Raw genomic sequence first — 27931 nt, 5'->3', positions numbered from 1 at the left:
TTTATTATCTGTTAAGTTTCTATATTCATTTAGTTATGATGTAATTTTATATTTTATTATCTGTCAAATATCTATATTCCTATCATAAAATATGAATCTAAATATAGTTTGATGACCCTCGATCTGGCTCTCACCCCGTTAGAAAACAGGAAAAAAAAAAAAAAAGGGTTGAAGAAAGGAGGAATGGGCTTATCATGTCACGTGTTTACTCACGTTAGTCGCCCTCTGGGTAGGGTTTGAAGCCCTGTGGACTCGGTCATTCGGGTTCGGCGCCACATCACTGCCCGCTCTCCCCCATAGTCGATCAGCTTTCGATTGCCCACGGTGACGGTCTCTTCGTAGAGACCATGGGAGCGGAACACCCGCAAGAGATAGAGGAGGAAAAGCGAGGACAAATAGTAGATGAGGCGAGAGAAGAGGAGAAAGAATCCGGTGTTGTTGAGCCATGGCCCCTGCTCAGATTCGATTTCCCTCCTCGCAGGTTGTATCATTTCAGCCGCCAATTCAGGACGAAGACCAGAACCTCTAACCCTAGCGACAACAATAACTTCCTCAAAGGTGTCAAGTGGTCCCCTGATGGCTCCTGCTTCCTCACCAGCTCCGACGACAACACCCTCCGCTTGTTCTGCCTGTAAGTGTAAGCCCTCTTCCACCATTTGCATTCGCCAACCGAGATTGCCGCTTTCCTACACTTACTCGTATGTATCCGTCACTCTCGGTCTTCTTTCTACCAAAAGCAGCCCAGAGACTGCCTGCCATGTGGAGCGCGATGCAGCTGTAGATGGCGAAGGTACGGTGCGGCGTTTTATTTCGCTTCCGCTGCTAGTAGACTACGAAAACTAAAATTGTAGCTGATGCACTATTCGACCTTGCAGATTCCTATGTCGCGAATCTCATCGTGAGTGAGGCTGAGCCAGTTTACGACTTCTGCTGGTACCCTTACATGTCTGTATCAGGTTGTTCATCTTTTTCATAAAGGAAGAGAAAATAATAATAATAAGAACCTGAGTATAGTGTGATTCCAGTTTCCCATCAGTGCTAGATAAAAGTTGACGAGTGATGACGTTCCTTGCTGTTTTGTAGATCCAACCACCTGCGTTTTTGCAAGCACTACTCGTGACCATCCTATTCATCTGTGGGATGCTGTTACTGGTCAGGTGTGTGAAAACTTCATAGTAGGAATGTCATATTTCTAGTCTTCTCCTTTCGGTTGAATAAACTATTGATATTCTGCAATGATAATTGCAGCTTCGTTGCACCTACAGGGCCTATGATGCCATGGATGAGATAACAGCTGCGCTTTCTGTCTCTTTCAACTCCTCTGGAACCAAGTAGAAGAGATTTACTTCCCTTTGCTCACACTTTGTCATTTTCTTTCTCCATCTTTCTTTGCTGCTCTAAGTTGATGCAACTTGTAGGGGAATGTAAGTCTGTATCCAACAAATCTAAGATATGGAAGCTGGATATATCAGAAAATATCTAGCATATTTTAAACCTAGTATATAAAATAGTAGCAGGGTAGACAAAATCTTTAATGCACGTCTAAATACATGGTGTTTAAGTATATTCTTTTCTATTAAAATGGCAGATATGTTCTTTTATAGGCTTTTTGCTGGATACAACAAATCTATACGGATCTTTGATGTACATCGCCCTGGTCGCGATTTTGAACAGTATTCTCTTCTCAAAGGCAATGATGGGCCATCAGGTACTTTTTACATAAGCTGGTGTAGTACTTTAAAAGTAGGAAGGATATAAGATGTCGAACTGTGGATTCTCATAGATGTAACATTGGAAGATCCTTAGCATGATTTTTAAACAGGTTGATTGAATGTGTTGCAAATGTTCTAATGGTTACCTCTTACCGCAGATGCATATATTCAATATCTCTCTCTGTGGGTCCCTTGAATACTGAACATATATCTTCGTTTTATGTGAATGCCAAAGAGTGAAAGACATCCTAGTATGCCTATACAGTCTGTGAATTGGGTCTTTCATTTATTTGATATTGAATTTGGGTTACTTGGGATACATGATTATTCATGCTAAGCAGATCTAGAGCAAACTTCGTACTTCATGCATCTGTCTCTTTATCTATTTTGGCAGTGATTCTACTGAACTTATCTTCTCTTCAGCATTGGCAGTGTGCTAGTTTGTTAAAATGAAATTGATTCAAAATTATTTTGACATAGGTATAGTATCTTCAATCTCCTTTAGTCCTACTCACTGTGGGATGCTTGCTGTTGGTTCATATAGCCAGACTACTGCAGTGTATGCAGAGGCTAATATGGAGCCTTTGTATGTTTTACATGGACAAGCAGGTGGTGTTACACAGGTTATAAGTCCATTCTTGTGTTTGAGTTACATCCATGAAAAATATGAAGCTAAGATGATTGAAACTAGTTATCATCCTCAGGTCCTATTCTCAAAAGATGGTACCTGTTTATATACTGGAGGAAGAAAGGTAATCTGAGGACTTAGGGTTTCCAATTATCTGTTTACTTGATATTTGCCAACATTCTCATAATTCTTTACTTAATTTTGCATGTTGACCTCAAGTTTGCATCTGTCCTCTACTTGATATTTGATTTTCTTCAACATGTGCAAGCTGTTTCCTATTTGACGTCGTTATCAGCTAATATTTATTGATGCTAGTTTGAAACGTCAATGGAAATATGGAACTTGTCAGGAATGATGCTACTTGAACAATCTTTAGAAATGAGTTCTTCTTTGGTTGTTCAGATTTACTTTGCAATTGAAACACCTGCTGCTTGAAGTGGGAGTGGCATGTTCATTATGCAGGCAGATGCAATCTTACCAAAAGACAAATCTTTTTACGTTGGGTCAGACTGTAATTGGTGTGGCATATAATGGCTTGATGGAATCAATATATATGGATAGACAGGTTGACAAGGGAATCTAAATATGATGCTGCAAGATACTGGAGAAAATTTGGAGTGTTCAAAAAGTTCTCATCAAGAACTTAGAAATATGATGGTCCATCATATGGTTCTCTTTCATGCTCTAATATCCCATTAAAAGGTCATCATTGATGTGCTGAGTTTAGCAAGAGAATGGTTATGAAGAATAAGTGGTCTATGATAGAGGTTAGATGGAGTTTGAATATACATAGAGACATGTATCTGTGCTTATGTATTCCTACTAGAGGTGAAAACAGGTCGGGTTGAATTAACTTTGACTTGATTCGGATTGGATTTGGGTAAAAATTCCTACCTGATTTGGATTCGGATATAGGTAGGATTTTTATAAATAAACGAATTCGAATAAGGGTAAAAAACTCTGATACATGTTACATATAACTTTTCAGATACGAATATTGGCTATCATTTACCCGCATATTTTTTTTAATAATTTATAGTTTTAAATTTGCTTATTTTAATAGTAAATATTGATATGATTATTGATAATGTGTTATATATTATTTGTAGAGATTGATTTTGAAAGATTTATATATATTTGACATGCAAAAAATTTATTTATTTTTAAACTCTTAATACTTTGTAATAATTGTCTCCAAAAGATAAGTCATAATTCATTTAAAATTTTAGCCACATCTCTTTAATATCCGATTTTATATCCGAAAATTATTTGTATCTGTATAGCTCAGATATGATTTTAAATTTTGTTATTGTCCAATATCCATATCCGGGCCCTAAATATGGATCCGGATGTGGGTTAAGCAACTATTCGATCTATATTCAATCCATTTTCGCTCCTAATTCCTACTCCACAAAGTTAACATAGCTCATGGATAAGACCTTCCGACAGTTAGAACCTTGATTACCTTGTTTATTTGATTAGATAATTTGACAGTTTTGTGAAAATTCTTAGATTTATACTGACAAGAGTTGGTTTGCTACTTAGGTGGATTTCTTACAGTAATCAGGATATCTCAGATAGAAGGCTGATTTTGTTTTTCATATGATTCTTAGGATCCATACATACTTTGTTGGGATATTCGCAACACTGTGGACATTGTCTACAAGTAAGTTTCACAGTAAAATGTTGGCTTCCTCACTTGTTACTGAATTCATCTTTAGTTATTATTTATTCAATTACCTCATCAATTAAATCCTTTTTCTGCAGAACAAATTTATTCTTAAATGGCATCAAATATGTATTCCTGTTTCACAAACATCATTCTTCTACATTTGTGTAATGTAAACTGTGTGTTTAGCTGGGTTAATAACTTTATATCCTTCCAAGGTAATTGAGGCCTCATTTTTTCTTACCAAATTCAACTCCTAGGCATCTTGTATCCACTGATCTAAATTGAAAGACTCTACATGTATAATGAGCTAGTATTGTTTTTGGGTCCAATTCATTCATGTTAATTCAATTTAGGAAACTTATATTTGAGGTCTGTTCATTAGTCAAGGTTTATAATTTATGCCTAAAATTCATGTGCTGAGGTCATCTGTATTTGTTTCACTGAGCAATTTCAAGGTTGTCAGAGCAAGGCCGTAAGAAGAGGAACCCCCTAACAGCCAAGGCACTGGAAAAGGCATGAAGGCACACCAGCAATGATTTAAAGTGCAAAATTTTAACAGATTTTGAAGCAATTCCATATTAAATAATTTTGGTGTTACTTTTGCTTTAATTATAAGCACTAATTGCATAATGTAAGCCAAAGGCCTGATTGCAGGAAAGTGGAGACATTCATCTGTTGTTAAAGTTAAACTAATTGATCTATTATTGGTAGATTTGAAACTACTACCTTCTTTTCACAAGATCAAAACATAGCTGTCTTAAATTTTCACTTTTCAGTGATACTTCTATTTCTTATGTACTGTCTACTGTCATCAGGATTATGGAGTAATATCATGCTTGTTTAATTTTACTTTTAAGCATACTAATATTTTTTTATTCATAATTATGAGAACTGGACAAAATATTGACCCGGTTATAGGTTGGGTCATTAGGTAATTGATTCAACCAGTAGGTCACTCAATCTAGCTGCTAGTTTATCTAGAAATATTTTAAATATTTAAATAATTGAACATTAAGTATTTTTAGGTAATTTTGGAAGAATGAGAGTTGCAAAAATTTGTCAGTGTTGCACGGTTCACTAGCTGAACCTATGGGTTGGCTGGTTATTAATGGGTTAACTGGTTTTTTCGGTCTAGTCTAACCGCCCGGTTCAATTCGGTTCTAGTAACTATGTATTAATCTAATCATTTTTAATCTTTTTTCTTAGATCAATATTTTCCTAAAGAATTTTTTTATGGATCCTGTGATTAGGTTATACAGATCATCTGAAAATACAAATCAGAGAATAGCATTTGATGTTGAGCCTTATGGGAGACACCTTGCTACTGGCGGACAGGTACTCCCGATCTTTTCCTGGTTAGGGTTTTGCTATTCTCGCAGATTGCTTTTATTTAGCTAACAAATACTCTGAGATTCTGTTATCGCATGATGGCAGGACGGTCTTGTCCATGTTTATGACCTACAAAGTGGGCAATGGATAACAGCCTTCCAAGCTGCATCTGGTACATTCTCTTTCATGGCACATTGTTTTTGTTGTCTAGCCAAGCAGAATCTTCTTTTCTTACATTCCATTTAAATCTAATTTCTTTTTATTCTTAGATACCATAAATGGATTCTCTTTTCATCCCTCTCTTCCTTTGGCTGCATCCTCATCTGGACACCGCAGATTCAGAATTGTAGACAATTTTGAGGAGAATTTATCTTTCCATGGTAAAACAAATTGTTATTATCTTGCAAGTTCTTAGCTTGTTTTGTATGCAGGATTAATTAAAATCTCCTTTGCCTCATTGCACTTATTAATTCTGTTACTTCCATATGTAGCATGTTAATTTTCTATATCCTGTAGGCTACATCCATTTCTCTTATTTCCCTCGTACTCATGAGAACAAATATTGTTTAGTTCATTTTCCTCCACTTGGAAGATTTTTATAGATGTCACTTTGCTTGTAGTATTTTGTATTATATATTTATAGTTTATCACAGTGTATTAAATAGCGGAAAAGGCAGCTGCCCTGCTTAGCCAAAATGCGTCGGTGAATGGCGGGGGGGACGCCTTGGAGGGGTTAGGCAGCCCCGACAAGGCGTGCTAGCACTTCGGCTCGCCCAAAATTTAAGCGGATAGTTTAGCAGGTTGGGTATTTTAGTAGATCAGGTTTTTTTAGCGGATCAAGTTTAATAAGTAAGCTATATATAAAAAAGCCTAACATGATCACTCTCTTCTCGCTCACTGCTATCTCTTTCTCTCGATAGCACACCGATGAACCCTAAAAAGATTCCTTCCATGAAGGCGGCAACTAGTTTCTCGCACAGCAAAGTCGAGAGCGGCCAGCAGCAACAATGCCGCGATCTCTCGCAGTCTCTCTCCCACAACGGACAGTTCTCCACTGCTCCTCTCTCTCACTTCCTTTCACTCTCTTTCAAGCCTCTCTCACTTTTTGTTTACAAAGGTAAAACAGTGCAATAAAATGAAGAACAAAAAAAAGCATTGAATTATAGATTTATATAAATGTCTTAAATAGATAACTTTAGGAAGAGATGTATTGAATACAACACATATAGTAACATTTTTCTTGTATATGAGGTTTGTATAGAATTATTTCAAGTGGAAGAAGAGGGAGCAAATAAGGTGAGAAAGGAGAGAGATAGAAGAAGCAAAAGAAGAGTAGAATAATATTTTTATCACATGAGATAAAAAAAGAAAAAGAAGAAGAAAAGTACGAGAACACTTCTCTCTTTATAGTGTCTCATCAGTATTTAATGAAGCACCAAGTGGCTAAAGAGTAAATATAAAAGAAAAAAATGCCTAACTGAGAGGAAAAGCAAAACAAAATTATGTGTGTTTCTCATGCAAATAACCCAAGTTTCACATGATCTTTGATTTTTAGATTTTATGTTAATTTTTTTAGACCACTTAAGCAAGTACCCCTTTCGAGAAGTTATCTTATTTGCATAGTATCGTCCTTGTATCTCATGATATTTTTTAATATTAAAAAATGAGTGACATATCTGATGAAGATGGGTCTAATGATCTTTTACACTAATCATCTACCTAAGTAAATTAAGAATTCAATTATAACTATATATAAAATTTGTCAATCTTTGACATTTGTGTATGACTATGTTAATTTCAGAATCTTTGATAATACCCTTCAACATAAAATTAAGATATTGTGTAGCATATAATGTCTAATACAAATGATATTTCTTCATCATAAGTAATTGTCCAGTAGCATGATACAACTAGAGTTGGATCATATTATATTTACTTGAAAATTAAGCCTTTTTGTCGGGGGGCGTTCGAACGCCAAGGACTTGTGTTCAAACGCATCATTCGAACGCTTGCATGCATTCACCAAGGCCCGTTCAAACGCCTGCAAGCATTCACAAAGACAGAATGAAATTTGCGCGTTCGAACACGCCGCAGCTAAAACGCTTGGATTTTAGGGATTTATTTTTATTGTTTGGGTCAAAAGAGTAGCCTCTAAGTACTGTGGAGTGCACTCTAGTTAGGTTATGTTATAAATGAATCTTCTTTCTCTCTATCTCCCTTCCTTTCTCTTCCTCTTCGTGCCCTAACTTCACGTCGACTACTAGCTGATATTGGTTAGATCCTTCCCTCGTCTGTCGCTGCCCTGCTTTTTCTAGGAGTGACCCTCTTCTCCCCCCTCATTCGATCTCTTCTCAAATTGCATATATTCCTATCACTATATGCATTCCACTTTTATTCCTTCCATCACCATTAAATAACTTCCTTCAATCCAAATACCTAATCTAAACCTCTCTTTAGTCTGATTTGTAACATAGCATTATAAAGTAATCATTTTGAATTTTTCTTTTTTTTTTTACTTATTTCTTCTATCTATCAATCAAAAAATTTAATCTGCAATTTTGAAATAAGCGACAACACTAATAGATTTTAAAAAATTATTCACATGCTTGAGTTCACTAATAAATTAATTATAATTCTTCTATTTGGTGTAGTCCACCAATCACACATCAGTGTATAATTAAATTTATGACTACTTTTTAAATATTTCAATGTAAGTGTGAAGCTTATTCACTTTTGACTCAAAATATTTAGTAGTAATATCATTTGAACTAAGAGGTAGAACGATAGGCCATACTTATTATATATTATCTATAATAGTGTGATAATAAAGACTATTAGCCATGGATCCCAAAATCGGCCGACCCCAAGTTGGATTGGCCGATCCGTCTCGGCCGAATCGGTTGAAACTTGGTCGTATTGGCTGAAAACAACAATATCGGCTAAAATTAATTTTTTTTAAAATTCAAATTGAACTTAAAATATATCTTACCTAAGAGACAATAGTAATTAATGTCATCAACTGTCTTCTTTTTAAAGTTTTAGTTTTTACCCTCTATCTCTCACACACTCTCCTCTCACTCACACTTCATTGAGCCCATTTGGCGGTCGATCCGGCGAGCCCCTTAGGCTATGAGTTTTTTTTCTTCTCATTTCTCTTTTCCATCTTTCTCACTCACTTTTTAACTCATCTTTTCTTACTACTGCAGAACAATAGTGTAGAGAGATCTCTTTCTTTATGTTTTTCTGCAATAATATTTTACGTGTATAAAAATTTATCTAATTCAAATCAAAATTTATTATAGTCTTGAGTGAGTTTTTTTTGTTAGTTTTTAAGCTTCATATATGACTAATTTTTATTTTTTTTATTTTCTATTATTTTTTATAAATTTTTATAAATTTCTTTGTATTTTAAATAATATTTAGAATTTTACGTAATTAAAAATAGTCTGATCCGATATGGGCGATCGATACAGCCGTTACGGTCGATACATCGTTTATTCTAATGATCGATCCTGATCCCAATACTAAGTTTCGAAACCTTACTATTAGCTATATTGAATATATTATTGTTATAGAAAAAAAAAAAAGATAAAACCCTGTCAATGTGCTAATTTGTATTTTTTTTGTCCCTTGGAGAGTTATCTGTGTATGGGCCTGTTTCTGAAGATATTTATTCATTAGTTCAATATTTTCAAACTTTGCTATAATACGAGCAGTCATAGAACTATTACCCTTATATTCTCTTTTTCTTTGTAAGTGAATTGAGATAAATCATTGATAGCTACCACCATCGCTTTTTCTTATCTCCATTTTTGCATGTTTTTACTTTTATTGTACTCCTTATTTGTCTCCTCTCACCATCCTCACTATGCTCACTACTATTATCATCAATGTTTTCAAGTATATATATTAATTTTTGACAAACCATTATCTCTCTTTGTTGTACAGATTGTTTATATTTTTTTATCTATTAGATGAGTCAATATCTGATTTCTAATTTTTATAACCGCTTGAATGCAAACTGCTATATTTTCTTATCTTCCAGCCAAATATTCTTTCATACGGTTGATACAGCTAGTCATTTTCTTTCCACACTAATTGTGTTTGACATATCTTTTATTTTCCCAATAGTGTTGCAATGTTGTTACTCAATATTGGTATAGTGTGACTTTTTTTTTTGTGACATTTTAATTTTCAATGTAAACTAAATCAAAACAAGAAGCAAATTCAAAATTAATTCAAAAACTAAAAGACAAAATAATATAAAATAAAATAAAAAATAAAAGACAAGATATTTTTAAATTCAAAAAAATTGAAACCTTCTCTCTCTCTCTCTCCTCTCTCTCTCTCTCTCTGCCTCTACCTCAAGGTTTTTTTGTTTTCTACTTTTTACTTTCCTCCCTACTCTCCACCTCTTTCTCTCATCAGTCAACCCCCTCTCTCTAGCCTCTCCTTCTCTTCCTCTTTTCCTCTCTCTCTCTATTACTGTCGCAAAATAGAAATAGGGCTCTCTCCCACTTCATCTCTCTTCCTCCCTTCTCCAACAATCCCCTATTTCTTTCCCTCTCTTCCTCTCTCTCTCTATCTATGTTATTGCAACATACTTTTTGTTGCAATAATGGAGATGGAGAGAGAGAGAGAGGAAGAGAGCAGAAGAAAGAGATCGAGAGGGAGACTTGTTGCAATATCAGAGATGGAGAGAGAGGAAGAGAGCAGAAGAAAGATATAGAGGCAGAGGCTAGAGAGAGAATAGAAAGATGGCTTGTCGAAAGTCAGAGGAGAGAGGAAAGGAAAAAAAAACATATCCTTGGTCATTGTGTCTCAGTCGGAGGATGTCAAGATTTCTCGGATCTGCATCGAGTGGCCGTCGGAGTAGATGAGAGAGAGAGAGAGAGAGAGAGAGAGAGAGAGAGAGAGAGAGAGAGAGAGAGAGAGAGAGGGTTTTCTCTCTCACTAGACTTGGGGACACTAATTATTTGATGCCCCTAGTTCAAATACCCAATTCATAAAAGCAGACCCGTATCGAGCATGATCGACCGATCCGGCCGATACCATGCTAATACTAGTTGCACGACCAGTTTCAACCAATGATGATCCCAATTTGTTTTGAACAATCAGATTTGGAATTGATCTAACTTGGATCCTTGGTCTGGCTCTCTAACTCGGAAACCACCTTTCTATCCCATCCTCCTCCTCTTGGTTCAGCAAATTTTGTATTCAATCTTCATTTGGGCCCAATGGTCAACCTAAACTGGATTGTAAGGGAAAATCTTTATCTTTGGAGTTCTCAAGACGAGATATATATTAATTGTTACGAAGTGGAGACCTAATCAGACTTGAACTTATCAAAGTTGTTATGTTGATTCTTAGAGGCTTTAGGAATTATTTGGGAATCCTAATCTAATTACAATTTTTTATTGGAGGCTTTCCTATTAGTGTTACTTTTCATTATAGATTGTCTTTAGGAAATGAATATATTTTATATGGTTTGTCCTAATATTCTCATATCCTCCCTCTATGATAGCTTATAAATATGAGGGAAGGAGAGTGTTCAGACATCATCACACAACTTAGAACACACAGCTTAATACCACAAAAGCTTGTGAGAGATCTTATAGAGGCTGGGTTGTAAATACATAGAGGTGTGAGGCTTGTAGAGAGAGAAGAGAGAATGAGTTTTTAGGTTAATTTATAAGTGATTTCTCTCTTATATATTTAATTCTTGTGATCTACATAGTGAAACCGGGTGGCTGGATCACCGTGGACATAGCTCTTGTTGAGTGAACCACGAAAAAATCTTATCGCTTGTGTGATTGTTTTTGTGCTTTCGCCGTATTCCATTCACCTAGATTCTTATGGTATTCCCAACAATTACTGATACACGGATTCACTTCATTCAAGAAAACAAATCTGTTGCAGAAGAAATAACTATATTTTATAAAGTCACTCATCTGTGAGCTTTTCAGATGGAGGGAAATGTTCCATTGACTGGGACGTGATTGTTAAGATGGGATATTACGAAACTTGAGCAGCCCCCTATATTGTATTTCACAGTTCTGTATGAAGCCAGCATGTAGACCACTATTTTTTTGAAAGCTAGTGTATATAGTATTGGTTTGGCGTAATTTTTTGGTAATGATGGCAATGTGTTGGATTTTAATAATTTCTGCTGTTACATCTGTATTATATCTGATTTCTAATACCTGCCATTTTATCCTATAATCTGTTGTGTTCTGCTTGGTAGGTGATGAGAATTGTGCTTCTGTTTGGATGCTCCCTTATTCCCTAGAAGTTGAGAACGCAGCAACCAGCAATTTCGAAGCATAGGATAACAAGTAGAATTACATCATCTTGGTGGAGCCGAAGAACATCATTGAGCTGCTAGTTTCATTTGCCATGTGATTTCATGCGTAGTGTAAACAAGCCTCAGTTTACAAGTGGCTGATATCTTGCTCGACCAGCTTATTCCTTGTTGGTTCCTGGAAGTTGCATGACCGGGAAGATAAAATAGGCTGTTCACCATGGACGATGATTTTCTTGCTTTTGTAGACGGTGGTCATGAGAACCGCTATGCATGGAGATAATATCTTAGATATTGAACTCGGCATGCAAGCAGGATGTTAATCCATTGTTGCAAGTAGCGCCTTCACAGATGCAAGTTTCTTTGGGTGAGAAAGCTCCAATTTAGTTTCTTTGAACTCATAAGCTAGGGACTTTTGCAATTTAATTATATTTAATATTTTTGTTTGAGCATATAAATTAAGAGATTTTTGTAATTTAATTATATTTAATTTTTTGATTGAGCATATAAACTAAGTGCATATATTTTTCTTTTATTATAAATACATATTTATTATATTAGAATACATATAATTTATATTTGCAAAAAGTCGTATTAAAATTTATTATTACAAATTGAAAAATTAAATGCAATTCAATTATAGAAGCCCCATGTGCAGAACATCGGTTTTTCCAAATTTATTATTGCAAAATCCTTTGTGGTTGGTTTCTCGAAAAATAACTTCGTAATTATGCTGAAGCCTGTTGGGCTTCTAAAAGCTGCGGCCTAGCCAAATTTGTTCCGGCCTGTCCCAGAGAGATGGTCACAACAAGTAAATTTTTAGACATGCAAACATGTATTGCCAACAAGAATACGATTAGTTTATTAAACAGATTGACCATTTATTAAATAGATCATAAATGAATTATCGGGTAATAATTTGTTTAAATTTATATAAATTATTTGAGTTATAAATTAGTTTATTTTGGAGTTATAAATAGATTTATTCATGTTACAAATGGGTCAGTTAAGTGGTAAATGTATGTTAGGTATTAAAACTGGTTAAGCTAATAAATGTAAATATAATTTTTGTAATAATCAGATTAAGTGGGTCAATTCAACATGACTTCCATTATATTAAACTCAAATTTATTTAAAATATGGGTGGTAAATCTTGACACAATAACCCTCCCTTAATCGGGTTTGGTTTTAGCTCGTTTAATAAATATACAAAGATAATCAGGTAAAATTACTAACCATTGTAATAAACGGGTAAAATTAAGAATTAAGTCATGTTCGTGTCGCGAAATACAACTGGATTTGTGATGGATTATCATATCAAATTAAAATTCGTTTAGTAATTACCGGTGGCAATCGGATTGCATTAGTCCGATCTAAATTAGGTTAGGTGAAGATAATATTTGTTAAGCAGGTTAAACCGTAGATAGCAAATATCTACGGTGACATATTCAATTGAACTCTGCATGTTTTGCTGTGATAGTGAGGATTTTGTTATTTCGTAGCAGTCACCTTTGTGAAGTAACTCGAGTCTTCACAACAGAGATTTGTGAAGGGAACGAAGTGCTTTTCCTTTTCCTCTCTCACCTGGACAAAACTGTACAAAATAGGTAGGCTCTGGCCAAAGCAACCTGGACTTGAAGTCATCTGATGGGCCAACTGTAATCTAATTTTTCTCCATTTAGTTACGTCGAACGCTCTGTGTTGGCCCTAACTGCCCTGCCCGAGGCGAGAAACAAATCGAACCTCAATAATGTAGGTTAGGTTGGGTCGCTTGGCCTCGCAGACCTCAGCAGCCACCAGAGATACAGATAGCGTCTGGTTTTGTCTTCCTCGGCATTTATGGGGTATTGGGGGTGTAGAGCTGAGTGTTACTATTGGATGGATTTGATTGTATAAATCCTTATGCCTTCCCATCACATCCCTTTGCTCCCGCATCCCGCCTAAAAGTATGTCCAAGAAACCGAGTGATTGCGGAAAGAGGAGGATAGAACGAATGTGCGACGAGTAGTACGCCCAACAAATTTCCAATTCGGAATCGGAGGAGCTCCAGCATGTCGGAAAACGTAGTGGTGGTAGCGGTGAGGGCAGAGAGGGAGATCTCCAAGACGGCGCTTGCTTGGGCTCTCACCCACATAGTACGTCCTGGCGATCTCGTCACCCTTCTCGCCGTCTTGGCCGACCAAGATGGCCCGAGAGGTACTTGCCGTCGTCTTTTATTCCCTAATTAGTTGCTCTGTTTCTCGCTACATTAGCAAAATTACAAAAAAAATAATTTTTTTTTTCTTTTGAACCGAAAAAAAAAAGGGTGGCGGCGGAAATTGCTGTGGGGATTTCCGAAGTTCGGCGGAGAATGTGGGAGCCATCGCAGGGATAACTGTCAGATCTCAGCCTCTTGCTCTCAAATGGCGCTGCAAATTGATGGCCATAACGAGGTATCAATCTTTTGACTCATGCGTCACGACATTACTTCTTGTTTCCCTTTTCCACCTAATTCATCACTGGTCGAGTATTCAATTTGAGAGATGGTTGCGATAGACAATGCAATGGGAGACGTGTTAAGAAACAGGGAAAAAAAACATGCTTTACCAGGAAAGCAAACCGCACAAAGCTTTTTTCTAAAATCCTTTGCTCTTCTTCTTCTATCTGAATCTCCTAAATCTCTGTGCTTGTCTCTGATCGAAGTGATAAGTGACTAAGAAGAGAATAATAAAAAATAAAAATAAAAAGAGGTTATGGAAAAAGAGTTTGTGACCGTACTTGCCCTCTCAAAAATTTATTTTATGTCTTAGTATAAATTAAAATTTAAATACGAGATTATATTGTTTGGAAACCGCGATTTATATAGAACTTTTAAATTTTTCAAAAAAGTTAGTAAAGTTTTAGGAAGAAATTTTATATAAGTTATTCTTTTGATTTAATAACTTTTAAATATAAGTCAAGGATCAACATCTTATATAATTTTTTTTTCAAATTTAATAAATTTTAAAAAAAATTTAAAATTTTTATATAAATTGTGGATTCAGTCAATAATTTTTATTTTTGAAAATCAATGATCGAGCAGCAATTTTTAAATACACTTCGTCTTAATACTTTTATATATAAACAAATAAAACATGTAAAAAAATTGGGAGTAGAATTAAAATATTTAAAAAGTCAGGCTAATTTTGGCAGGTAAACGTGAGGATAAAGGTAGTGGGCTCGGAGGCGGGTTCTACTTCTTCCACCACCAACAGCAGATGGTCGGTGGTGGCTGCGGAAGCGAAGAGAGTCGGAGCCAACTGGATCGTACTTGACAGGCCAGTAGTCCTCAAACTTCATTTCTTAATTTCCTAGTTTTCTCATTATGAAATACGAAGAAAGGTGAATGCTAATTTAAAAGGCAAAGAGTGATCAAACTTCGAAGTCTTCTTCTTTCAATCACCAGTTCACCACTATTCCCCCTTGACTAGCCAGTCACTGTCCTGAGCAATTAATGTTCACAATCATCCACATGCACATGAGACAACTCTGCAATATACCCGAGTTGGAGCTGGTCATTTCATGTTCCACATGGAACCAACTACCTCTCTCTCTCTCTCTTAAGTTAAAGCCGATTCATTGGTACCAGTCGATCATAGACCACAGGAAATGACATAAATAAGCATGTGCAACGTCCTGGCCAATCTTCCCATATTGAAAATCTGCAATTTTCCGCCAACGCTTGTTCGTCCAGTTTTCGCTGCATGGAGTCTCTTAATTCGAAGAAGGTTGCTTATTAACTACTAGCGTCCACTTGTAGGAACAGGGTAGATGGCAGAAGTATCTTGTTCCTGCTAAACTCTTAATTAATCATGGACAAGGTAGATGAATATTACTGAACTTCTCTATGTTGTGCATTCGTGATGATGTATGATAAGACTCATAGAAGTGTCTCAAGGATTAATATGTTTGATTATTATTCTTTTGCTTTCTATTAAATGAAAAATAAGGGAGGGATTGAAACAGCCAGACATGATTGTTTAAATGATCAGTTGGCCTGATCACAATAATAATTCCTTCCACTATTTTGTCCCCCCCTATTGATGGTCCTAGCTCCATACTGTGTGCCATGAAAGTAGCTAGTCTAGTTCTTTGTTTATAATACTCTTTCGATTGGAATAGATGCACATGGGACTACTCAACTGGATACGAACCACTTGCACTAACCGAACCTTCTTACCGAATGCACTAGGGACCCACGCTCATAGAAGTTCCATACACGGACACAGTCATTCCGTAAAGTAAGGCTTTAATTACGGGTCCGAGGCCGAGCTCAGTTGCAAAATTAATGGGGGTGGTTAGTGGTTACTGTAGACATTGCTCAAGGAACTTGGTCCACTTTAGCGATGTCCCCCGCAATTATTAGCTCGATGTCGGACCGGGAGGATCCTTGGGATGCACAGCCAGCTATTCCCCGGTCCAACTTGCCCTGCAATGGCCTAAATACGTGCGATCAGCCAGCCAGCCAGCCATTATTATTATCTTGAGCAGTCATGCAGTACTCGTCGTTGGACCTTGCATGTAAACGCCAACCAAAATTGCCGCATTATTGGCCCCGCCCTCATCCTGGCCCCCATACTACCTTCCAAAAGGATCTTCTGGTGGAGAACAGAAACAAATTGCACCCAGCACTTTTTCCTTGACATGTGATTGATCCAGATGCAAAAATATAATCCCTCTTTGTACGTTCTAGCAATGATTACTTAGAGATGGTGAAAATTGGCTACATATTACCCATCCAATGCCTGCAGCTTTGATATTCCAACTTAGCCGGATTGTCATGTCAGTCAGTATGGGTCGTTTAAACCATTGATTTTGTAAAGCACATGAATGTCCAAATTCAAGTATAACAAGTATGAAATTTTTATGCACTTTTTATGACCTAATGTATCTCTTTAACATTTATCTTGAAAGATTTTGTTCCTAACTTCGCAGAAAGTTAAAGCAAGAGGAGAAACATTGTATGGAGGAGCTACAATGCAGCATTGTTGTGATGAAAGGATCCTGCCCTAAAGTGCTCAGACTGAACTTAGGAGGGGGGAATCATAAAGCATTCCCTCCATCATACTCTTCCCCGTGCTCCAGGGAAAGGTTTCCAGACAATAGAACCAAGAAATTGGTATCCGCAAGTAGCACCGATAATGCAAAAGCGTCATGTGATAGAGAAGCCAGACCTGTGCAATTGAATTCCGTGTTGCGAGGTGGAGCCTCTTCCATAGTTGTCCGTGAACAGAATCCTCTTTTTGAAAGATTTAACTACAGAAAGCTGAGCTCTATGGAAGACGTCGGTTCTAATGGGACACCTACTCCAGACTCGGGTAGCAGCCGCGGGAGAGCAAGCCCTCTTTCTAACCATCTTGATTTGGAGCTTCTCCACGATGGCGGTAAGTTTTTATATGTCCAACGATCGACTGGAACATAAGTAGTACTGAGTTCCCATGTGCATGCTGAATATTCTTTCACTAGCTTTTCGGCTCACCCTAGCTTACTCCGAAAAGAACACCTACAATGGATTTCAAATCTACCGCTCTGCATTTTATTAGCAGACATTGGGTTTCAACTCTACTCCTCTCTGCATTTTAGTAACTATTGGATTTCAATTCTACCCATCTTTATATTTTCAGCGAACATTAAAGAGGAAAAGACACTCTAAATAGAGCCAAAAATGAGAGAGATTTCCAAACACCCTCTAAGAATAGAGAACACTCCCGTAATACGTAAATTACTGGAATATCATATACAGTCATCTAGATAGTCAAGATACAATAAATTACTCCACGTAATAGGTAAATCGATTTTGGATGTTCTCTTTTTTAACAGGTTGCAGGAACGAGGAGTCCAAATTTTATTCAGAAAGAGGTACATCGCCACCAGTTTCTCCATTTGCGACAACTCGTAGAAATGGAGTTTACTGGATCCCCCAGAATCACATTTTAGAGGATCAAGCCCCTTTGGTCCCAAGCTGCAGGAATAACCAGAGCACGAAGCCGCCTCTTGGTAGGGCTAAAACCCTACAGGAGAACTTGGCCGAATCAAAACCAGACTATGTCGTCCGAGAAATCCAGGCAGTCAAGGAGTGCAGTTATACCTCTGACGTGCGGGAGGCAGTCTCTTTGTTTGGAAGCTCCCCATCTGTCCCCCCTCCTCTTTGCTCCATATGCCAGCACAAGGGTCCACTCTTTGGGAAGCCACCGAGACGCTTTACGTATCAAGAGCTTGAGGTGGCGACTAATGGCTTCTCCAGTGGGAATCTCGTGGCCGAGGGTCAATTCGGGTGCATCTATAGAGGTTTGCTTGAAGACGGGCAAGTGTTAGCTGTGAAGCAGCTCAAGGAGGTGAGCGAGATGAGAGGCGAGGATGAATTCTGTGCAGAGGTCGAGCTACTAAGCCGGGCACAGCACAGGAATATTGTCATGCTGGTGGGGTTCTGTGTCAAGGGGGAGAGGAGGGCGCTGGTCTACGAGTACATATGCAATGGCTCCTTGGACCTCCATCTATATGGTGAAGCAAAATATAACTAACACTTCCTTATTAAAGTAATCAGTCAAAACGGAGCTTCCCATAATGTACGATTCTTGCAGTTGGATTTTTATGTCCTGTTTGATTTTGTAGGGCAGCGAAAGCCACCATTGGATTGGTATGCAAGAGTTAAGATTGCAGTAGGCGTGGCAAGAGGGCTGCGGTACCTCCATGAGGACTGCAGGGTGGGATTCGTGGTCCACAAAGACATGCGCCCAAACAATATACTTCTCACCCATGATTTCGAGCCATTGGTACCCCATATTTACTCCCTTTTCTTTTCATTTTGGAGCAAAAGAACAGAGAGAAACTTACGGCTACTCTGATATGGGGAAAGGCGGGGCTCGATCAACAGAGTAGGCTGGCCCAAGCCCATTCTACTCTATCCTTCGCATACAAAGCCCGTCTTTCTCTAGTTTTCAAACTTTATCTAGTATACCGCGGTTTTAAATTCAAAGAATAATCAGATTTGGCGACTGATAGCCGTGCTTTGCCTTTATCTCAGCTTGGTGGCTTCAACATCAGAACATGTCAAACAGAGAAATCTTCCTCCATGGACGCTCATATTGCCAGAACTTTCGGGTGCGCATCTCCTGTTGTCTTAATTATCGCTTTTGACTGCCAAACATATTTATAGGGCCTCTTTAACATATCAGAGCACTTTGTGGTCGGCCTTATATATATTTAAGCTTCGTATTCCAAGTCTCGGACCTAATTGTTAGGTTCGCCTGCCCATTTTCTATTACATAGTAGATGCGTGAATCTGTGGAGCTCAGTAGCTCACAATGCTTTCAGGTATCTGGCACCTGAATACATCGAATACGGAACTGTAACGGAAAAGGTGGACGTGTACGCGTATGGCATAGTAATCCTACAATTGATAACAGGCCGAAGGGCCATGGATCCGGCCCAGCCAAAAGGCCAGGAATTGTTGGTGGAATGGGCCCGTCCACTCCTATTCTTGGCGTTGGAAGAGGGCCGAACCGTCGCGGTCGACCGTTTTCTGGACCCGAAACCTGACAAGAACGAAGCTCGCTTCTTCTCACGCCAAATCATCACTATGGCACGTGCTGCTTCCTTATGTCTCAGACGTGATCCACAGAGTAGGCCTAGCATGTCAAAGGTAATTAATTAATTAAGACATTTTCTTTCCTGTTTATCTATCCTGCATAAGCTAATATTGCGTTACAGTCCCGCAAAAAGAAAAAGAAAAAGAATAAATTTGATACATCGGCGTATATGTAATTGTGTGGAACCAGATATTGAGAATTTTGGAAGGAGAGGCTGTCGTGGATGCAGGCTTTAGCTGCGACTCTGTGGGCAGCAGAAGTAGCCGCATCAGCCGTTCGATCCTGCAGCAGGACAATAAGGCAGGTGGAAGCCTCTCCAGCAGGATCCCTAATGAAATTGTACTCGATGCCATTTACGCCGAGAGAAATTGGTCTCACTTTTCCTAATATCTATTAGCATGGTTCATGCTGTAGCTCTTTACTTGTTGGTGTTCCATGTCCATCGAATTTCGCCCGTCCCAGCACCTGAAATTTCTCTCCCCACCCACAAATAATGTGGTATCTTTGCTATTCTCTAACATGTAATGAATCAATACCAAATCGGTTTAACACCAAAACCAATTTGATGTACAATTCAGTTATGCTTAGTGACATCACTATAAAGAAATGATGATCGATGTAAGAAATTGAAGGTACTATTATATGATATTTAAAAGAAGAAGAAGATATTTTCTGGAATAATGGGAGGACATATTCATTTACTTACATTAGCGAGGTGCATATGCAATATCACAGAATTCGATGGTATAACGGCTATATCTGAGCTTTACTGTGAATTTGTTTTATTTTATTTTCCCCGTCTTTAGTTACGTCAGACCTATGATTAACAAATATCTGAGATTTACTGTAAATTTGTTTTATTTTATTTTTCCCCGTCCTTCAGATATTACCCGTTTTCTTTCTCCAAATTGGACCCCCGAATGGAGAGGCTTTAAACCCAAAGCAAGTTGTCCCAAAAATTGCGATCCTCTGGTCGAAATTTTATCGGTGTCTTTCCGCGGGCAACGTTACCTTCTGATAAGTACAAAAGGGAAAATATATACAAAAGATATGGCCAGCTTCGGGTTGTGCGGATGGTATCTTGGTTCTTCTCACTTACCCGCCGCATCGGCTTTTGTGGCCACGGGCGAGGATAGGGTGCGAGTGGCCTGCCTGCCGCGTCGTGGATGACAGACGCACTACATCCAATAACGATGATGCACCACTCCCCACCTTACATTGCGTGCGATTTTATCTTCTCATTTCGGACGGATCTCTCTCTCTCTCTCTCTCTCTCTCTCTCTCTCTCTCTCCAACAAACAAGGAACGAAGAGGCTGCTGCATCAAGCCGCACCGCATCGCCACCATTAATTCCAATTACAACTACTCCTATACGGGGCAAAAAGCAATCAATCGTGGGTCCCATCCCGTGTAGTGAAATCGCAGGGAACCACGCGGGAGGTGGTGAACGATAACAAATTGACATTTTGTGGTCCCTCAATTTCTTTTAGCTTTCTATTAAGGTTTCATTACTCGCTCATCAGTCATCAGTCCGCTAAAATCCGATTTGATTTATTAATCGATTATTCGGGGAAACTGGTGCCTTCCCCCCATCTATTTTTCTCTCATCCCATCCTATCCCATCCCACCAACACCACGCTCTCTTCACCCGATGGCAATGGCGACAGCTCTCCGCAGACTCTCTTCCTCCGCCATTAGGAGACAGCCGCTGTCGCGGAGCACCCTCTGTTACATGGTTGGTATCTCCTCCTCTACTTATTTACGCATCTTCCGCATTGCAATCTAATTCGCCTTTCGTTTCTTGCGTGCGAACCAGTCATCCCTTCCAAACGAAGCCGTCTACGAGAAGGAGAAATCTCGTGTCACGGTACGTGACATACGGATCTCAGGATTCATTCCTAATTGAATTATGATCTTAAAGGAAACTAATTTCGTTGCCAACGATTCATGCTGCAGTGGCCGAAGCAGCTGAATGCTCCGCTGGAGATTGTCGATCCGGAGATTGCTGACATTATTGAACTCGAGAAAGCCAGGCAATGGAAGGTATTCTAGTCCTCCTCACACTATCTTCGCCCATCGTAATTTTCTCTCTCCACTTAGAAAACAAATCCTCTTTCCTTTCGTTTCTACATAAAGAAATAGAGGGTGGGATTGCGTTCTGCATATAACTTGTTTGGAGGCTTGAGTGAATTTTCTCTTTGTCGGCTATCACTTAGAAATTGCTTATGGAATGTTGTCTTAGGGGCTCGAGCTTATACCGTCGGAGAATTTCACATCCGTCTCAGTGATGCAAGCAGTAGGATCTATCATGACTAATAAATACAGTGAGGGATATCCTGGTGCAAGATATTATGGTGGAAATGAGTAAGATATGACTATTATCTTGTTTCCATCATATATAGCGCACTGTGCTAACTTAGCTAGATTCAGGAATATTGTCATCCAATAAAGTAGGCATTTGGTCTCCACCAATCACTAAGATAATTATTTTCCTTACCTGATTCCAGATACATAGATATGGCCGAATCTCTATGCCAGAAACGTGCGCTGGAAGCTTTTCGTCTAGACCCAGCAAAATGGGGAGGTAGTATGCATGTCTCTGAGAATTGGAGTTACTCTTCTTCTTTTCATTTGCGACATTTCATTTTCTCTTCTGATTTGAACTTGGTCTCTTCTCACCTTCTCTCTGTTCCTCTCCCATTTGATATTTGATTGAAAATAAATCTTATAATGCCGGTTGAAAGACCAACTTCCATTTCTTATTATTTTCCTTTTACTATTATGTGATTCCTTGCTTCATTTCTTCTCCAATGATGCACCATTTGATCATGTTTTAAGGAATTTTGTTTATTCTTTCCCTTATTGGGGAGGAAAAGCCTTCCATTTAGTTTCTTCTTTAATGATGCTTTTCAGATTATGTTATCAGGATTTACTTTTTTCCTCATTGGGGACGGAAGTCTCGTCGCTCATTGCAACATCCATATTCACTCCCTCTATCATGCTAAGCCATTAGGCAAACTAGCATATCTCCATGTCAAGCTTCTAACAGTTGAAATTATTTGTTATCTAGTTCATGCATTAGCACAAGTGTTTATTATGGCCTTTTAGTTTTATGTGCTAGAGTATATGTGCCATTGCATTCTAATATTTAGGTGGTATAAATTGAAATTATTTTGTCCTGCATAGAGGTGTCTTTGTAAAGGCGCATTCAGCTACACTCTGTTGTATGAGGGATTCAAGGAACTTTGCTTCTGAAACCAGTTCTTTAATTGTCACAGTTCCACATATTCTACCCTGATTTTAATGGAGACACACTTCAGAAACCTGTATTAATTTCTCATGTGATGCTTCATTTATGATTCTTCTCTGGGACTATTTTACTTTCTTCTTATAACCTCAATCCCTCACCTCTGTTGCAGTGAATGTGCAATCTCTCTCTGGGTCTCCTGCTAATTTTCAAGTATATACTGCACTTTTGAAGCCACATGAGAGAATTATGGCACTTGATCTTCCGCATGGTGGTCATCTTTCTCATGGTTACCAGGTGCCGGAACACTGCAATATCTCCTAAAGTTAGAATTGTTGTTAATCTTGATATTGTGTGCTTGGTGATTTTTTATCCATATTTCAAATACTTTGTCCTACCATGATGTTTTTCTATGAAAACTGATGGTTTCAATATTCTTAGTTTATGATTTGTTTTGAAGTGATTCATATTCTATCAGTCTTGTTATGGAGCAGCAATGCCTCATATAAGCAGCGAGTTGTTATAGATCTGTTTAAATAGAAGTGGCCCTTTGATAATTGTTAAATAAAAGTGATGCTTTTATGAAAACTGATGGTTTCAATATTCTTAGTTTATCATTCGTTTTGAAGTGATTCATATTGTTTCAGTTTTGTTTTGGAGCAGCAATGCCTCATATAAGCAGCGAGTTGTTATAGATCTGTTGAAAGAAGTGATGCTTTGATAATTGTTAAATAAAAGTGATGCTTTTTACAAAAACTGATGGTTTCAATATTTGTATTTATCATTTATTTTGAGGTGATTCATATTTTATCGGTTTTGTTTTGGAGCAACAATGCCTCATATAAGTAGCGAGTTGTTATAGATCTGCTTAGATAAAAGTGATGCTTTGGTAATTGAGCTGCCATTATGTGATATTGTTGTTATATATTTATTGAACTTGTTTGTTAGTTCCAAAGGTAAAGAAGAAACACCATATGCTATAATTCAAACCTGTCAACATGTGATACTAAGTGCCACAATTCATGACTCGAATGCAATCAAGAATTGCTAGTGAGATAATGCTCTGATGGTTAAAAGGGCTCATGTTGTATGAATATTCTCAGGTTCGAATTCTAACGACATCAGTTTAATTGGGACATCATTAAATTTTCACTTCTCTCCAAAAAGAAAACTAACATCACCAACAATTCATGGAAAATGTGTTCATAGATTTGCCCCCACCAACTTATATTTACTGTTTATATGGGATTTGTGATAAAATTTTAACAAGAGTTTTGAGAAGGTTGCTTATTAGTTGATCTTGGAGATCTTTACTTGAGAAGTCATTGCTTGATTGTTCTCTTTCAGTTTCTTGGTGATTATAAAAGTCTTGTTTCTCTCTATCTTATATTTGCAGACTGATACCAAGAAGATATCCGCTGTCTCTATGTTCTTTGAGACGATGCCTTACAGGTTAAATGAGAGTACTGGCTACATTGATTATGAACAGGTAGTTGCTCTGATTTATTTCTCTTTCCTTGTATCCTTTTTTCCCATTTCTTGCTTGAATCACTTTTGTTTAACAATTGTGACTGAGCTTTTCATTCCAGTATATTTAGTTTGACATATCAATGAATACCTTTTTCAAGAACGTCTGGTTCAACCTAGTTCAGATTTTGCACCTCTATGCGCAATTTTTGTTCTACCCCTGCTGCTTATGGAATAATCGTTTGGTTTCTATCACATTCTTTTTAACCTCCGTACAGTTGGAGAAAAGTGCCACTCTCTTTAGACCCAAACTAGTAGTTGCTGGGTGGTTGCTCTGATTTATTTCTCTTTCCTTGCATCCTTTTCTCCCATTTCTTGCCAGTCATTTTTTTTAACCAATTGTGACTGAGCTTTTCATTCCAGTATATTTAGTTTGGCATATCAATGAATACCTTTTTCAAGAACATCTGGTTCAACCTAGTTCAGATTTTGCACATATATGCGCACTTTTTGTTCTACCCCTGCTGCTTATGGAATAATCATTTGGTTTCTATCACATTCTTTTTAACCTCCGTACAGTTGGAGAAAAGTGCCACTCTCTTTAGACCCAAACTAATAGTTGCTGGAGCTAGTGCGTATGCCCGCCTTTATGACTATGCACGCATTCGTAAGGCAAGCTTTCACTCAATTCTACCATTATATGCAACTGATTTTCACCTACTGTTCCTACTGTTGGTCATTTGTCATAAATTTACAGTTCTAGTTGTGAGTTGGCAGGTATGCGACAAGCAGAAATCTGTACTTCTGGCAGATATGGCACATATCAGTGGACTGGTTGCGGCTGGTGTTATTCCATCTCCTTTTGAGTATGCAGACATAGTGACAACTACAACTCACAAGTCGCTCCGTGGACCACGTGGAGCCATGATCTTTTTCAGGAAGGGAGTAAAGGAGATCAACAAACAAGGGCAAGAGGTGAGCTTGCAGACTGCCAACTAGTAGTCTGCACTCTTGGGCTATCACTTATTCTTACAATGGTGTAACTCATACACAATTGAATTCACATGTTGTGCTCTGATTTCTGAAGGTTTTGTATGACTTCGAAGATAAAATCAATGCTGCTGTCTTTCCCGGTCTTCAAGGTGGCCCTCATAATCACACAATTGCTGGCTTAGCGGTTGCACTAAAACAGGTTTGCATACAAATTTCCTGTTCTTTGATTTGTTACACAAAGGGTTATGGAACTCATAAATGAAATTTCTATCCTTCTCCAAAGATCCATTTAAGTTCTCTGTTACACTGCTTAAAGTTTTTCCTTTTTCTTGATCCCTGCAAAGTTACCACTTGAATAAGGACTGGTGATTCTGTACTCATACAACTGAGAATAACATTTTCTAATTGATTTGCTTTGAATGCTGCTCTTTAAAGATTATTAAAGAAAATAAAATTTTGTTGCATTCCATTAAAAGTTGTTGGTGGCTGTGCTTGCAATAAGAATACCATATGCATGAGTTTTTCCACTTTTTTCATTGTGCAATTCCAGGCAACAACTCCGGAATACAAAGCCTACCAGGAGCAAGTGCTTAGCAACTGTGCAAAATTTTCTCAGGTACAACTTCCATTTTCTTTTCTCAAGCCATGGTTGTCAGACGTGCACATAATAGTAGACTCATATTTGCTTTTGACCTCATTTTATATTAAGCTTGTGCTGGACATAGTTCATGTGAAGATTATGTCTAATTTATAGGAATATTAGACACAAGGAATGTTTAAGAGAATCGGATCACTGTTAATAACACATGTTGGCTGTATTTGCCTATATTAGCATGTATGTGTAGCATACTTCATTTACTGTGAATTCTGTTGAGAAAAGCATTATCACATCTGCAATGAACCCCTACACTAATGAACATCATATTTTTCCATGTGCTTTGAGTCATATTTCTGTTATATCTCTAACTGCGGAAGTCAAAAAATATGCAGTGCTTGGTTACCAAAGGCTATGAGCTTGTCTCTGGTGGAACAGAAAACCATTTAGTCTTGGTGAATCTGAAGAACAAGGTAACAATGACTTCTTTTTTTCCTTTTCTTTTCTTATTGCAACTTAAAAGAGGATATCTTCTAAATAACTTTGATAACACGTTTGTCAATGAGTAATATGATCCGACACAAAATCTGTAGCTCTTGGGTATTGCCATCTTTCCTATATGTTGCAGTATTTCATTATTTTTCTATATCATGTGGAGGCTCTACCAAGTACCACCTTGCTTCACAGTGGAATCATCCCAATTGCTATTTGATGCTATTTGACTGTGGTCTACTCATATCATGTGAAAGAATAGCCATCTTGCTTGTCTGATATTTTTGCAGGGAATCGATGGGTCTAGAGTAGAAAAGGTGTTGGAATTAGTACATATTGCAGCTAATAAAAATACCGTTCCGGGTGATGTGTCCGCCATGGTACCTGGAGGCATTAGGATGGGTACAACCTTTCCCATCTTCTAACTTTTGATCTAATCATGATAAGTAGATCAGTCTTGTCTAACTAATTCCTCTCTGATGATTCAGGAACTCCAGCTCTCACATCAAGAGGATTTGTGGAAGAGGACTTCGCAAAAGTTGCTGACTTTTTTGATGCAGCTGTTAAGTTAGCAGTAAAGATCAAAGCTGAAACCAAAGGTTAGATAAACTTCTTTTCTTAGAGAATGGATGTTCTCTACTTATTTGCACGCTTAGAAAAGTACGCAGTTGGATAGTTAAGATTTTCTTTTTCGCCTTTTACTAGTAAAGTCGATCAACTTGGATCTGGAAACTATGTCATGATTTTTGTATATCAGGTGGCTCGAAGCTAAAGGACTTCTTAGCTACTATTCAAACAGATGCAAACATCCAATCTGAGATTGCAAAACTACGCCATGCTGTGGAGAAATATGCAAAACAGTTCCCAACTATTGGATTTGAAAAAGAGACTATGAAGTACAAGAATTGAGGAAATTGATCAGCAAGGATTGGTCAGTTCAATTTTCTAAATTCCTATTCTTGTCATAGTTTATTGATCTGAATCTTGTTTTGCTTCTCCATCTCGAGTAAAAGAACACCATATTTTATTTGTAGCTCTGCAACTTCTCGCATTAAATAGGTTAACCTGCAGGAATCCCTGCGTCACTTATTAGTGTCATCATTTATTCGCTCTTGGACCTTGCATTTCTGACTGTTTCATGCATGAAACCAATCATCCCGCTTACATTCATACATGGATATCTCACACCCAAATTAGCTAATTCTTTGTCCAGCTGGCGCTACTCTTTCAACTTTTTCTTCCCTTGCTTCTGAACACCGTTTTGCTTATTGTGATAGAAAAAGTATAGAAGTAGCAACTAGAAGACTTTTCCACACGCACAAAGAAACAACTAGAAGAATACTTTCAATAAACTAATGCACTAGATCTAGCATGTAATCTGAAGTCAATTACTATGCAATTTTTCTAGCAGACTGTTGGTGGCTTGCAGATCATGTCATTGGAGTTTTTAAGAGGTGAAGAATATATATCTCTGGATGCAGAATAGCAATGTCATTTTGTGAGAACATGAAACGTTAATTTTCTTGCTCAGATGTACATATATCTAAAGCTGGTCCTGAGATGAAAACATCCGTGCTATATCCTATATGTAAGCTCTAGCCGTTCAAGCTGGCTTCTGTTGTCAACAAAACATTTCTATCTATTGGCTAATTTAACTTTATCTTCTATATGTTAACTTGCTATTCGAGCTATAGGCTGAATTAAGTATCACGCATTCCCAGTACTTCAAATAAAATGCATGCTGTTAGTGGAAGTCGCCAACTGCGTGGTCTACACGATTGTTCAAAGTCGGTTCGTGCCTACATCTTGGAATTCGTTGTTATCCACCAGAAGTTCTGAATTTAGATTTCAGAGGAACTCGTGTAGTCGTGTGATGGATAGATCTGAT

General features: G+C 37.8%; 3 protein-coding genes across 7 annotated transcripts; all 3 read left to right on the top strand.

The window, feature by feature from the left end:
• Window positions 1-242: 242 nt before the first annotated feature.
• Window positions 243-12166, top strand: LOC140773605 (uncharacterized). 2 transcript variants are annotated; one of them, XM_073116248.1, is made up of 13 exons: window positions 243-631; window positions 738-790; window positions 876-956; window positions 1084-1157; window positions 1249-1331; window positions 1605-1708; window positions 2193-2335; window positions 2417-2464; window positions 3954-4006; window positions 5263-5347; window positions 5447-5513; window positions 5611-5721; window positions 11586-12166. In XM_073116248.1, the coding sequence occupies exons 1-13, from the start codon at window positions 348-350 to the stop codon at window positions 11666-11668; spliced, it is 1269 nt and encodes a 422-aa protein (XP_072972349.1). In that variant the 5' UTR covers window positions 243-347; the 3' UTR covers window positions 11669-12166. The 2 variants fall into 2 exon arrangements, with proteins under 2 accessions (XP_072972349.1, XP_072972350.1); XM_073116249.1 differs by having other exon boundaries at window positions 244-631; window positions 741-790.
• Window positions 12167-13367: 1201 nt separating this feature from the next.
• LOC140774970 (inactive protein kinase SELMODRAFT_444075-like) lies at window positions 13368-19944 on the top strand. 2 transcript variants are annotated; one of them, XM_073118174.1, is made up of 9 exons: window positions 13368-13838; window positions 13947-14074; window positions 14814-14938; window positions 16596-17044; window positions 17481-18161; window positions 18273-18433; window positions 18685-18761; window positions 18975-19302; window positions 19439-19944. In XM_073118174.1, exons 1-9 carry the CDS (start codon window positions 13694-13696, stop codon window positions 19634-19636), a joined length of 2292 nt encoding a protein of 763 aa, XP_072974275.1. In that variant the 5' UTR covers window positions 13368-13693; the 3' UTR covers window positions 19637-19944. The 2 variants fall into 2 exon arrangements, with proteins under 2 accessions (XP_072974275.1, XP_072974276.1); XM_073118175.1 differs by lacking the exons at window positions 13368-13838; window positions 13947-14074; window positions 14814-14938 and adding an exon at window positions 16033-16513.
• A 682-nt stretch (window positions 19945-20626) lies between these two features.
• On the top strand, window positions 20627-27712 carry LOC140773123 (serine hydroxymethyltransferase, mitochondrial). Of its 3 annotated transcripts, none has more exons than XM_073115511.1 (16): window positions 20627-20984; window positions 21066-21116; window positions 21206-21292; window positions 21492-21613; window positions 21757-21833; window positions 22669-22793; window positions 23893-23985; window positions 24543-24635; window positions 24741-24938; window positions 25051-25155; window positions 25507-25572; window positions 25947-26024; window positions 26334-26445; window positions 26532-26642; window positions 26801-26974; window positions 27473-27712. In XM_073115511.1, the coding sequence occupies exons 1-15, from the start codon at window positions 20901-20903 to the stop codon at window positions 26950-26952; spliced, it is 1554 nt and encodes a 517-aa protein (XP_072971612.1). In that variant the 5' UTR covers window positions 20627-20900; the 3' UTR covers window positions 26953-26974; window positions 27473-27712. The 3 variants fall into 3 exon arrangements, with proteins under 3 accessions (XP_072971612.1, XP_072971611.1, XP_072971610.1); XM_073115510.1 differs by having other exon boundaries at window positions 20628-20984; window positions 27452-27712; XM_073115509.1 differs by having other exon boundaries at window positions 20629-20984; window positions 27455-27712.
• The last annotated feature ends 219 nt before the right edge of the window (window positions 27713-27931 follow it).

The sequence above is a fragment of the Typha angustifolia genome, chromosome 13, assembly GCF_048772165.1.
Source record: "Typha angustifolia cultivar Huaian chromosome 13, ASM4877216v1, whole genome shotgun sequence".
NCBI lineage: Eukaryota > Viridiplantae > Streptophyta > Magnoliopsida > Poales > Typhaceae > Typha > Typha angustifolia.
Note: the sequence above shows the minus strand (reverse complement) of the source record. Positions and strands in the feature narration are given on the sequence as shown.